This window comes from Ranitomeya variabilis, chromosome 5, assembly GCF_051348905.1.
Source record: "Ranitomeya variabilis isolate aRanVar5 chromosome 5, aRanVar5.hap1, whole genome shotgun sequence".
In the NCBI taxonomy this organism is placed as follows: Eukaryota; Metazoa; Chordata; class Amphibia; order Anura; family Dendrobatidae; genus Ranitomeya; species Ranitomeya variabilis.
Window position 1 is genome coordinate 333,086,624 of NC_135236.1, and position 14,392 is coordinate 333,101,015.

The following is a 14,392-nucleotide window of genomic DNA, read 5'->3' on the forward strand; positions in this document are numbered from 1 at the left end:
AGTATAATGCAACCCCTCCATACAGGGGCAGTGAGAAAGACACGAGCAAATGGTGACGAGGGGGCAGGGGAGAGGGCACAAGGGGGCAAGGAAGACAGGCACAAGGGGACACATGGGGGCTAGGAGACAGGGGAGAAGGTTACAAGGGGACTAGTGGGCAAGGGAGACTGACACAAGGGGACAATGGAGACTGACACAAGGGGCACACGGGGACAAGTGGGCAAGGGAGACTGACAAAGGGCACACGGGGACTAGTGGACAAGGGAGACTGGCACACGGGGACACAGGGACTAGTGGGCAAGAGAGACTGACACACGGGGAATAGTGGGCAAGGGAGACTGATACAAGGGGACACACGGGGACAAGGGACAAGCACAAGGAGACAAGGGAGACAGGCACAAGGGGACACACAGGGACTAGTGGGCAAGAGACTGACACGGGGAAAAGGGATACAAGCACAAGGGGACACACAGGACTCAAGTGGGAAAAGGAGACTGACACACAGGGACTAGTGGGCAAAGGAGACTGACACAAGCACAAGGGGACAAAGGAGACTGACACAAGCACAAGGGGACATAGGAGACAGGCACATGGGGACACAAGCATAAGGGAGACAGGCTCAAGGGGACACACGGCCCCCTGACCTGCCAGAGCCGCTTGCAGCTGCGACCGTGGTAGTTACGCCGCTGCCTCACACACACACATACTACAGATATCACACACACACATCAGTTATCATACACACACTACAGATATCACACACACACACACTACAGATATCACACACACACACACACTACAGATATCACACACACACACACACAGACATACTACAGATATCACACACACTACAGATATCAAACACACACACACATCATACTACAGATATCACACACACATACTACAGTTATCACACACACTACAGATATCACACACACTACAGATATCACACACACACACACACACACACACACACACATACTACTGATATCACACACACACCAGAGATACCAGCTCATATACACAACTCACAATCTCCTCTCTGGTACAGGGGTGGCTGATGTAAACCGGCTGCAGCTTCTCAGCTTCTCCTGACTAAAGCGGCTCTGTCCCGCACCTCCCCCCTGCTCTCGCCTTCTGTCCCGGGGTTATTTTGGCTTTCTCTTAAATACGATCTCATTCAGACGTACATGAGATGTATGAGGGGGGAAAAATACAGACTGAGAAGCTGTCTCATCGTGATGACTGGAGCTGCTTCCTGTCTCTCACGTGCCCCGGCTGCCCCCTTCCCCTAGATACGCCTCGGACTGTTGCCGTGCAGGAGGAATCTCCTGCACTGCAACATGGTGTTGGGTGCCAGCACTGCACTGCAACATGGTGTTGGGTGCCAGCACAGCCCGCACAGTGGTCTATCCAGCACAGCCCGCACAGTGGTCTATCCAGCACAGCCCGCACAGTGGTCTATCCAGCACAGCCCGCACAGTGGTCTATCCAGCACAGCCCGCACAGTGGTCTATCCAGCACAGCCCGCACAGTGGTCTATCCAGCACAGCCCGCACAGTGGTCTATCCAGCACAGCCCGCACAGTGGTCTATCCAGCACAGCCCGCACAGTGGTCTATCCAGCACAGCCCGCACAGTGGTCTATCCAGCACAGCCCGCACAGTGGTATATCCAGCACAGTGGTATATCCAGCACAGCCCGCATCTCTCCCCCCCCCTCCCCCGAGAATGCCCCCACAGTCCAGTAAAAAAAAACCTTTCCTCTTGCCAGCGTTGCTTCCTGCTCCGGTCTCAGGCTCGGCTGCAGTCTGCCCGGGACACAGCAGGTGCGCGATGATATGACGTCATCGCGCACCCGCAGTGTCAGAGGCAGAGCGGGGAATGATGGGAGAGGGAGCATTTGTAGACGCTCTCTTCTCCGTCATTGCATTCAACTTTACCGGCGTCATAGACGCCGGTATAGTTGAATGCGACGGCAGGGGGGGTGAGTCAGCGGCGGCGGGGGGAGGCGGATCGAGCGGCCCATGACTGGCACCGGCTCTTCTGGCATTTGCCAGAAGTGCCCGATGGCCAGTCCGGTCCTGCTCTGACCTGCCGGCCCCGAGCCCCTGACCTGCCGGGCCCGGTCGCAATGGCGACCGCTGCAACCGCGGTAGTTACGCCCCTGTCCATACTGTACAATGGCCACACATAGTGCTCCATACTGTACAATGGCCACACATAGTGCTCTATACTGTACAATGGCCACACATGGTGCTCCATACTGTACAATGGCCACACATAGTGCTCCATACTGTACAATGGCCACACATAGTGCTCTATACTGTACAATGGCCACACATGATGCTCCATACTGTACAATGGCCACACATGATATTGCCTACAGTATAATGGCCACACATAGTTACTCCTACACACGCGGCTGAGCTCCGTACACATTGCACATGCGGCTCCCCTCCGTACACCTCGTACACACCCGGCTCCGCTCCGTACACCTTGCACACACGGCTCTGCTCCGTATACCTCGTACACACATGGCTCCGCTCCGTACACACACGGCTCCGCTCCGCACACCTCATACACACCCGGCTCCGCTCCGTACACCTCGTACACACCCGGCTCCGCTCCGTACACCTCGTACACACAGGCATTGCTCCATATACCTCATACACACCCGGCTCCGCTCCGTACACCTCATACACACACGGCTCCGCTCCATATACCTCATACACACCCGGCTCCGCTCCGTACACCTCATACACACACGGCTCCGCTCCATATACCTCATACACACCCGGCTCCGCTCCGTACACCTCATACACACACGGCTCCGCTCCATATACCTCGTACACACACGGTTCCGCTCCGTACACCTCGTACACACATGGCTCCGCTCCGTACACCTCGTACACACCCGGCTCCGCACCATACACCTCATACACACACGGCTCCGCTCCATACACCGCATACACACCCAGCTCTGCTCCGTACACCTCGTACACACCCAGCTCCGCTCCGTACACCTCGTACACACCCGGCTCCGCTCCGTACACCTCGTACACACCCGGCTCCGCTCCGTACACCTCGTACACACCCGGCTCCGCTCCGTACACCTCGTACACACCCGGCTCCGCTACGTACACCTCGTACACACCCGGCTCCGCTCCGTACACCTCGTACACACCCGGCTCCGCTCCGTACACCTCGTACACACCCGACTCCGCTCCGTACACCTCGTACACACCCGGCTCCGCTCCGTACACCTCGTACACACCCAGCTCCGCCTTGTACACCTCATACACACCCGGCTCCTCTCCGTACACCTCATACACACACGGCTCTGCCTTGTACACCTCATACACACACGGCTCCGCTCCGTACACCTCATACACACCCGGCTCCGCTCCGTACACCTCGTACACACACGGCTCTGCCTTGTACACCTCATACACACACGGCTCCGCTCCGTACACCTCATACACACACGGCTCCGCTCCGTACACCTCATACACACACTGCTCTGCTACATCCACACAAACCCCTCCTGACCTCACACAAAAGCTTACCCTCCTCCGGCACGATGACAACCAGCACTGCACTACAGTCCTGCACTACACGGAAGCCCTTGATCATGTGACTCCGACTCCTCCCCTCCTGTGACCTCATCACAGGTCCTGTGCGCACAGAGCAGCTGCAGCCATAGTTGTGGTGTGCGGCTCTCTGTGGTGGAGGGGCTCTGCTGCGGGACAAGTGCAGTCCCACCCGTGATCGCGCATGCACTGAGAGAGTGCACGCGCACCAGGGCCTGTAAAGAAGATTTATTTAAAGGGCCGGCGGCCCATTTTGTAGCTCAGAGTTCTTAGGGGCCCCTAAGCACTGCGGGCCCCGTCGCAATTGCGACCCCTGCGACCGCGGTAGTTACGCCCCTGATATTGGGGCATCACCCCCACTATTAAACCTTGTGTAACTAAAAGTTTTACCTGTAAAATATTATATTTCCACATTCCAATGTTATACAATTCTGTAAGGCACCTGTGGGTTCAAAAAAACTAACTACACCTCTAGATTCCTTAAGCAGCAAAGTTTCCAATATTAGGTCACTGGTGGGGGTTTCTGCTGTTCTGGCACCTCAGGGGTTATACTGATGGCACCCACAATGCTCCTTCCCATCTGATCCCTGCCGTGTGCTCAAACAGTAGTGTACAACCAAACATGGCGTATTGCCACATTCAGTAAAAATTGCATAAAAAAATTGTCCTGTCTATTTTCTTCTATTATTCCGTGTGTGAATTAAAACTTTGAGACTATATTCAAATTTTATCGGAAAACACCTAAGTTCTTCAATCTTATAAAAATCTGGTGGGTTTAAAATGCTCAGCACACCCATAAATGAATTCCTCATGTGATTTAGTCTGCCAAATGGGGGTCACTTGTGAGTGTTTCTGCTTTTTTGGCACCTCAGGGGCTCTGCATATGCAACATGGCATCCAAATATGTGTTAAAAAAATTAAATATGGGGTCCATTTTCTCCTATTACCCCTCGTGTAAATTAGAAATTTGGTTCTAAACAGTATTTTAGTGGAAAAAAAAAAAATTTTTTTGTTTTCACATCTAAATGTTCTTAAGTTTCGTTAATCATCTCTAGGTTAAAAATGCTCTGTACACTACTAGATTAATTCCTTGGGGGTCTCTGCGGTTTTGTCATGTCAGAGGTCCTCCAAATGCAAAATGGAATGCACAATGACAACCAAATTTACTCTCCAAAAACTAAATAGTGGTCTTTCTTTTCAGTGCCCGGCCATGTGTCCAAGCACTAGTTTTGACCAAATACGTGGTATCATGTTCGGAAGAAATAGTGTAATACATTTTATGGTCTGGTTTCTCCTATTACTCCTTGTGAAAATGAAAAATTTGCAGCTAAATCAATATTTTAGTGTAAAAAAAAGTAATTTTTCATTTTTTTTCCCATCAACTTTGCCTTAATTCCTGTTCGGCACCTGAAGGGTTAACAAATTTCCTAGCAAAAGTTTATACCAAATTGAGGGGTGCAGTTTATAAAACGGTATTACTTCTGGGGTTTTCTGATAAATGGGCCTCTCAAAATCACTTCAAAACTAAATAGATCTGTAAAATGTTGCATTTGTAAATTTCCTTGAAAAAAATGCTGCTAAGTTTTAACCCTTCCAACAATGCAACGAAATGAAAGGATGTTTCAAAAATTATGCTGACAAAGTATGAATATGGGAAATGTTATTTATTAACTATTTTGTGTGTTGTGACTATCTGGTTTAAGGATATCAGCATTAAAAGATTAAAAATTGTAAATTTTTCCAAAGTTTCATCAAATTTCAAGATATTTTCACACAAAAAATAAAATTTTATGCTAACAAAGTACAATGTGTCCCGAAAAAACAAATCACATTCAATTTAAACAAGAAAGCAAATATAGAAATTATAGCTAGTGATGCTGAAAATGTCTTAAAAATGTCAAAAATGATGAACATGGAAATACTATAAAAAAGAAGCCAAAAAAAAGAAACTAGTCCGGTTTCACAAGATCTGTGTTTGTGAACTGTGCTTGAATCACAAGAGCTGGCCTAACCGCCAAGTCTGCATATCTGAGCTAACTGCTTCAAAGGCATGTCATGTTAGGTCAGGAGACTTGGCGGTAGGGCCAGGTCTTCCGATGCAGGCACAGGCTGTGTGACACCGGCCTAAAAGGGAAAATGAGGGAGTGGAAGAGTGCGTAAGGAATAGATTCATGCGGTGCCTGCAATGCAGAGTAGATAATGCTCTACTGCCCAAATTGAGCCAGGATGCAAAGCCCTTCTGTCCAAAGATGCAATGTCTTAAAAAATGCTGAGTATCTTATCAGTTGCTATAAGCTCCCTGACTCTCTATATTTCGTGCAAAACTTCCTCCACTGCATACTGTGAAGAAATTTTCCATTTGCTTGGGAACGAGATTCTCACAACCATAATAAAATGGAGCAAAAGATCTTTCTCGATCTTCATTATGGACCGTGAGATGGACCATGGGATGAACCTTGGGATCATAGATAAAAGTGCTGGAGTATTTGTTTTGGAGGCAGAGCAAATTAAATGATAGAGGTCCAGCATCCACACCCAATATGGGGCACTGTGCTCCTTTCCAAATTACATCTCCAGCAGAGATTTAAAGAGCTTTGGGTGGCTGCAATACAGAAGGAATGGGGTTCTACACCATCTGGAGTGTTTCTTGAAGCCTGCCGGAAATGGATAGCTTATGCGTTAAACTGTAACTTTTTAGTTACATTTTGATATTACTGTTTAGCTAAATATTTTAAGTATCAGATAAAAGGAGAACAAAATCCTAATACTAAAATTCCAATACTATAAAATTGTAGGAAAACAACACACAAAGTCACAATACTAAAAGGTATTCCCCAAGCTGTAATCTATACCCAACAAAATATGTAAAATTGTAATTGTCATGATCCTATGGTAATTTTCAGACTGATGTGCCAGGGGTTAATTATTTGGGGCCTCTTTCTGGTTCTGGGAGGGCTTTTTATAGCCTTGGTTAACTCGAGTCCTTGTCAGTTATACTCCTGCCCTCGGCTGAGTTAAGTTGACCCTGATGTTTTGTGTGTTGGTGCCTTGTGCCTGCTCTGCATGAATATTTCCTGTTGCTGATCCAGTCTGTCCCCCACTTTGCTATTGCCTGTTGATTATGTACTGCGTTGTTCGGTTCTATTGTTAATTGACTCTGGCTTAACACCCAACTACGTTTTTTTCTCACTCCTTTTGTCCTGCGCTGTCCTCCTGTTAATGACCTTGGCTTGTCTGACCCCGCTCCCGGCTTGGCCAGCTCTTATTCTCAGCCTTGTGCCCCCCCCCAGTACGCCCGGGTGCTAGCTCTGGTCTTTAGGACCTTCCCGCTCTGGTCACGTGACCCGCCAGGACCTTGTCTGTGTATCTTAAAACCACCCCTTCAGCCTGCTACTCTCTCCTTCCCTCCCCCTCTGGAGTGAGCGCACGGTAAGCACAGTCTTCTTCGGTACAGTCTTCTCCCTCTCTAGTGTGTATACACTGCACACACTGTCTGTTTTCTCACAGTAATTCTGCATAATGAACTATAAATGGCAGAATACAATAACACCATATCACAGTACAGAATAAGATGAAACACAACTTACATATATGACTGCTAGAGGTCCGTTGTAACGTGAAATTTTTATTCCCAAGAGGTATTTCAGCTGAGATATGAAGACATGAACTGCTGCTGCTGTTGTGAATCCTCGTACCAAAGGTTCAGTCAGATAGATGGCTACGAAGCCAAATCTAAGTATGCCTAAGATCAGCTTGCAAAAAACACACGGCATATCAGTACATGGCCTATATAGTCACATTTTCTATGGTGACACAATTTTAATAGTTCATTTATGATGCAGTGATTCTACTATTGAATTTCCTTGTGTTATTACAAGTTACAGAATACTATATGGGTATGTTTTCACGTTCCGTAAAGGCAGAGCTTTGGACACAGCAGATACCCGTTCCGTCCAAAGCGCTGCCAGCTTTTGTACGTGTGGTGATTCCGCATGTGTTCATTAAACACATGTGGAATCACCGCGTCCTATACATAATTTGTGATATTTATCTTGCGGAGACTGAGCATCTCCGCAAGATAAATTGACATGCTGCAGTCTATAAAGATGCGCCGCATGTGCGCATCCACTATGCTGTAACATCTGGATGCTGCGGATTGGACGCTGCGGCTGTACGCAGCGTCCAATCCGCAGAAAATACTGAATGTGGAAACATACCCTTAAATACCTGAAAGACATCATGAACACAGCTGTCACATATCCTACTGGACCATATGAATATCACACAGGTCCCTCACCGGGACTCTGTCTTTGAGAAAGAATGGAGAGCCGTTCTGGTCCAGCTCCACGTTTATTGAAGGCAAAATGTTGGAAACACTTTTTGTTTCTAGTCTTAGACTATGATTTCACCAAAACTAAAAACAGTGTATTCAAAATGTAATGGTGACTATAGTTTTTAATGTACATTTGGATTGGAATATTGGCTTCAATAAATGCTTAATAAGATGGACCTTGTGCTACTTTCATGACTTAAGATGCTAGGCAGAACCATGGTGCCTTGCTCTGAGAGGTATCCCAGGCTGTCTGCTGGGGGTGCATCAGGCCAGACCCGGATGGTGCAGGGCTTCCAATCTATATGTCCTATAATGCTCACTGCAATATTGCGGGACCGAAGGCGATACAGGCTGCTGTTAGTAACCTTGAGGAGATCTATGGTTTTATTTTTGCTTTTTGTTAGAGGGTTTTTTTTAACCCCTTCACCCCCGGAGCTTTTTTCCTTTTCGTTTTTCGCTCCCCTTATTTCCAGAGCCATTACTTTTTTATTTTTCCGTCAATATGGTCATGTAAGGGCTTATTTTTTGTGGGACGAGTTGTACTTTTGAACGATACCATTGTTTTACCATGTCGTGTAACAGAAAACGTGAAAAAAATTCCAAGTGGGATGAAATTGCAAAAAAAGTGCAATCTCACACTTGTTTTTTGTTTGGCTTTTTTGCTAGGTTCACTAAATGCTAAAACTGGCCTGCCATTACCTGATTCTCCAGGTCATTACGAGTTCATAGACCCCAAACATGTCTGGGTTCTCTTTTATCTAAGTGGTAAAAAAATTCCAAAGTTTGCTAGAAAAAAACAAAACAAAATTGCTCAATTTTCCGATAACGGTAGCGACTCCAATTTTCGTGATCTGGGGTCAGGTGAGGGCTTATTGTTTGCGTGCCGAGCTGACGATTTTAGTGATACCATTTTGGTGCAGATACGTTCTTTTGATCGCCCGTCATTGCATTTTAATGCAATGTTGCGGCGATCAAAAAAATTTAATTTTGGCGTTTTGATTTTTTTCCTCGCTACGCCATTTAGCGATCAGGTTAATCCTTTGTTTTTATTGATAGATCAGGCGATTCTGAATGCGGCGATACCAAATATGTGTACTTTTATTTATTTTTTATTTTTTTTATATTTTTAAACTTTTTATTTTTATTTTGGCATGCTTCAATAGCCTCCATAGGAGGCTAGAAGCATGCACAACTCGATCGCCTCTGCTACATAGAGGTGAAGCACAGATCACCTCTATGTAGCAGAAATGCAGGGTTGCTTTGAACGCCGACCATAGGGTGGCGCTCAAAGCAATCGGCCATCAACAACCATAGAGGTCTCAAGGAGACCTCTGGTTGTTATGGCAATGCACCGATGACCCCCGATCATGTGACGGGGTCAGCGGTGCGAGCACCTCCGGCCGCCCGGCCGGGAGCGCTAGTTAAATGCCGCTGTCAGCGTTTGACAGCGGCATTTAACTAGTTAATGGGCGCGGGTGGATCGTGATTCCGCTCGCGCTCATTGCACGCACATCTCAGCTGCACAAAACGGAGCCCACCTCAAAGCGGGGGTTCTGCCAGCTGACGTACTATTCCGTCACTTAACTTAACACATACAGTGGGTACGGAAAGTATTCCGACCCCTTTAAATTTTTCACTCTTCATTGCAGCCATTTGGTAAATTCAAAAAAATTCATTTTTTTCTCATTAATGTACACTCTGCACTAGAAATTTTCGCAAATTTAATAAAAATGAAAAACTGAAATATCAAATGTCATTCAGACCCTTTGCTAAGTATTGAGTAGAAGCATCCTTTCGAGCTAGTACAGCCATGAGTCTTCTTCGGAATGAGGCAACAAGTTTTTCACACCTGGATTTGGGGATCCTTTGCCATTCTTCCTTGCAGATACTCTCCAGTTCCGTCCATCCAGGTTGGATGGAGAATGTTGGTGGACAGCCATTTTCAGGTGTCTCCAGAGATGCTCAATTTGGTTTAGGTCAGGGCTCTGGCTGGGCCAATCAAGAATTGTTCTGAAGCCACTCCTTTGTTATTTTAGCTGTGTGCTTAGGGTCATTGTCTTGTTGGAAGGTGAACCTTCGGCCAATTCTTAGGTCCAGAGCACTCTAGAAGAGGTTTTCATCCAGGATACCTGGTTTTCTCCACACATACAGCTTAGAATTATAATGAAAAAGGTCTATCTTCATCTCATCAGAGCAGAGAATCTTATTTCTCATAGTCTGGGAGTCCTTCATGTGTTTTTAGCAAACTCTATGTGGGCTTTCATATGTCTTGCACTGAGGAGAGGCTCCTGTCGGGCCACTCTGCTATAAAGGCCCAACTGGTGGAGGGCTGCAGCGATAGATGACTTTGTGGAACTTTCTCCCATCTCCCTACTGCATCTCTGGAGCTCGGCCACAGTGATCTTGGGTTTCTTCTTTACCTCTCTCACCAAGGCTCTTCTCCCATGATTGCTCAATTTGGCTGGACGGCCAGGTCTAGGAAGACTTCTGGTGGTCCCAAACTTCTTCCATTTAAGGATTATGGAGGCCACTCTGCTCTTAGGAACCTTGAGTACTGCAGAAATTCTGTTGTAACCTTGGCCAGAACTGTGCCTTGCCACAATTCTGTCTATGAGCTAATTGGCCAGTTCCTTTGACCTCATGATCCTCATTTGGTCTGACATGCACTATGAGCTGTGAGTTCTTATATAGACAGGTGTGTGCCTTTCCAAATCAAGTCCAAAAAGTTTAATTAAACTCAGCTGGCCTCAATGAAGGAGTAGAAACATCTCAAGGAGGATCACAAGGAAATGGACAGCATGTGACTTAAATCTGAATACTTATGACCAGGTGATATTTCAGTTTGTTTTTTTATTAATTTTGCAAATATGTCTACATTTCTGTTTTTCTCAGTCAAGATGGGGTGCAGAGTGTACATTAATGTGAAAAAAAATGAACTTTTTTGAATTTACCAAATGGCTGCAATGAAACAAAGAGTGAGAAATTTAAAGGGGTCTGAATACTTTCCGTACCCACTGTACATATAAATAGGCAACAGTCAATCATTGTATATCTATACCTTTAAGGGGTGTTCCACTTTTAGAAGCATCCAGTTATTAGTATAAAAAAAAACAACACACAAGTAGAGAAAATACTCAAACTCCCTCAGTCAGCGCTGACTTCCCAACTGTTGCTTCCGGTGTGTTTTTGCTGCAGCAGTGACGTTATGACTAAAGCGCGTATCACCTATGTAGCCAATCACTGAGCTTGTGCAGTCATTAGCAGAGAGCGTTTAGTGATTGGCGGCAGCTAGTAATGCAAGGAGTTGGTGCTGGACCAAGGGAGGGGGAGTAATAAATTTTTGTTTTCTACAACTATTTGCTCGGCTGGGGTCCACTTTTCTAAAAATGCAAAACACGTTTAAGACAAAATTACCATCAGAGGATAGAAACAACAGTGCTGATTTTAAAATATAAATTGATTTAAACAATATATAAACATAAACCATACAATGGATATTGTAATGTACGCGGACCAGCTGTAACATTAAATGGAAACTGTACGCATGTTTTTGCTATGCAATTGTGAGACCTGATCTGACATGCCCCCTCCTGTGATAAGCAGCTCACTGTCTATAGAAACTGTACATAGAGAGCCTGGTGTGGGCGGAGTTAGCTTTCTCAGCTCTGCTTCATTGCTAAATCTAAAAACTCTGATTGTATCAGAACAGCTGCACCCAGTAAGTGATACATCATTGGATTCATATTCTCTTTGCTTACACCAGGCTGCTCTAAGTTGAGGTAGCAAAAGCCTGCTGACAGATTCCCTTTAAAGCCACGGACCGATGCAGTGAATACCATTATGTGAGCAATTAGCCACTTTTGTCAGATCCCTTACAACAGCTACCGTACCACAAATTGCTGAAAAAGTTAATGCTGGTTATATTAGAAAAGTGTCAGAAAATACAGGGCATTGCACACTTCAGCAGATGAGTGTGCCCTGTTGAGCCTGAGTGCCCATGCTGCTCCTGTTAACTGCTCAAAGCAGTTATATTGGCCATTCAGTATGAGAAATGAACTTGCAATAATGGAAAAAGGTGTTCTAGTGTGACGAGTTAGGTTTTCTTTTACATCATGTGGAAATCAGTGTCTGTGTGTTGTCAATCTGGGGAAGAGATGACACCAGGATGCACTATGTTAAGATGGCAAATTCACAGAGGCAATGCTCTGCTAGGAAATCTTGGGTCCATTATCCATGTACAGTGAAGGAAATACTTATTTGATTCCTTGTTGATTTTTTAAGTTTGCCTACTGACAAAGACATGAACAGTCTATAATTTTAAGGGTAGGCTAATTTTAACATTGAGAGATAGAATATCAAAATTAAAATCCAGAAAATCACATTGTATAAATTATATAAATGTATTTACACTTTGCAGTAAGAAATAAGTATTTGATCCCCTACCAACCAATAAGAGTTCTGGCTCCTACAGACCGGTTAGACCATCCTAATCAAGTCGTTACCTGCATTAAAGACAGCTGTCTTACATAGTCACCTTTATAAAAGACTCCTGTCCACAGACTCAACTAATCAGTCAGACTCTAACCTCTACATGGGCAAGTCCAAAGAGCTGCATAAGGATGTCAAGGACAAGATAATAGACTTGCACAAAGCTGGAATGGGCTACAAAACCATACGTGAGATGCTGGGTGAGAAGGAGACAACTGTTGGTGCAATAGTAAGATAAAAGGAAGAAATACAAAATGACTGTCAATCGACATCGATCTGGGGCACAATGCAAATCTCACCTCGTGGGGTATCGTTGTTCATGAGGAAGGTGAAAGATCAGCCTAAAACTACACGGGGGGAACTTGTTAATGATCTCAAGGCAGCTGGGACCACAGTCACCAAGAAAACCATTGCTAATACATTACACCGTAAAGGTTTAAAATCCTGCAGTGCCCGCAAGGTCGCCCTGCTCAAGAAGGCACATGTGCAGGCCCGTCTGAAGTTTCCCAATGAACACCTGGATGATTCAGTAAGTGATTGGGAGAAGGTGCCGCAGTCAGATGAGACATAAATTGAGGTCTTTGGCATTAAGTGAAATCGTCGTGTTTGGAGGAAGAGAAATCCTGCCTATGACCCAAAGAACACTGTCCCAACTGTCAAGCATGGAGGTGAAAACATTATGTTTTGGGCATCTTTCGCTGCTAAAGGCACAGGCCTACTTCATCACATCAATGGGAGAATGGATGGAGCCATGTACAGTAAAATCCTGAGTGACAACCTCCTTCCCTTCGCAAGGATTAAAAAAAAAAGGGTCGTGGCTGGATCTTCCAGCAAGACAATGACCCAAAACATACAGCCAAGGCAACAAAGGAGTGTCTCAAAAAGAAGCACATTATGGTTAGGAGTGGCTTAGCCAATCTCCAGACCTTAATACCACAGAAAACTTATATAGAGAGTAGAAGATCCGAGTTGCCAAGCGACAGGCTCAAAATCTTAATGATTTAGAGAGGATCTGCAAAGAGGAGTGGGCCAAAATTCCTCCTGACATGTGTGCAAACCTCATCAACAACAACAAAAAACGTCTGACTTGCTTGCCAACAAGGATTTTGCCACCAAGTATTAAGTCTTGTTTGCCAGAGGGATCAAATACTTATTTCTCACTACAAAATGCAAATAAATTTATAGAATTTATACAATGTGATTTTTTGGATTTTATTCTTGATATTCTCTCTCTCAATGTTCAAATTAAACTACTCTTAAAATTATAGACTGTTCATGTCTTTGTCAGTGGGCAAACTTACAAAATCAGCAAGAGATCAAAAAATTATTTCCTTCACTATAGATGTCACGAACATTATTACATCCCATTAATACCATTTCATGTAAATGGTATTATTACCTGATGTCAGTAACCTCTTTTACTGAGATAAGGAGTTCTGCCATACTGAAAAAAATGTTCAAGAATAGTTTGACAAACATAAAGAGTTCACGGTGGTGTCCTGACTACCAAATTCTCCAGATATCAATATAAATCGAGCATCTGTAAGATGTGCTGGAAAAATAATTGCGCTCTAATGAGGCCCCACCTCACAACTGATAATTATCTGTTGCCAATACCTTGGTGAAAGGTACCACAGGCCACCTGCAGAGGTCTTGTGGATTCTATGCCTCAATGGGTCAGAACAGTTAGGCAACAGTAAGGAAAATCTACACATCTTATAACGGTCCATGGCAGAAACAAATGCCATGCTGACTGGGTGGCTACTGCTATACAAAGTATGGCTCCTGCTGTCAGCAGCTTGCTCACCATGCTTCTCATGCACTCAATCTAAAGGAACATCTAGCATGCATTATACATAACTGGTACCACGTATGTAATAACACTAAGAATTGAGCACTATTTCAACCATACAAGAAATGGGAATAAAAGAAATACAATGACAAAATTATTTTTTTAACTTCCCTGACCAAAAAAAAAAA

At 45.1% G+C, this 14,392-nt stretch overlaps 1 protein-coding gene across 2 annotated transcripts in view; it reads right to left on the reverse strand.

Moving 5' to 3' along the window:
* SLC26A5 (solute carrier family 26 member 5) overlaps window positions 1-14,392 on the reverse strand; it is a 103,931-nt gene that overhangs the window by 37,138 nt on the left and 52,401 nt on the right. For both annotated transcript variants that reach the window (XR_013215740.1, XM_077264732.1), the window contains exon 6: window positions 7,179-7,343. Coding sequence is in view for 1 of the 2 variants with exons in the window: in XM_077264732.1 (XP_077120847.1) it covers window positions 7,179-7,343 (165 nt within the window). In the remaining variant the exon portion in view is untranslated. The remainder of the gene's footprint in view (window positions 1-7,178; window positions 7,344-14,392) is intronic.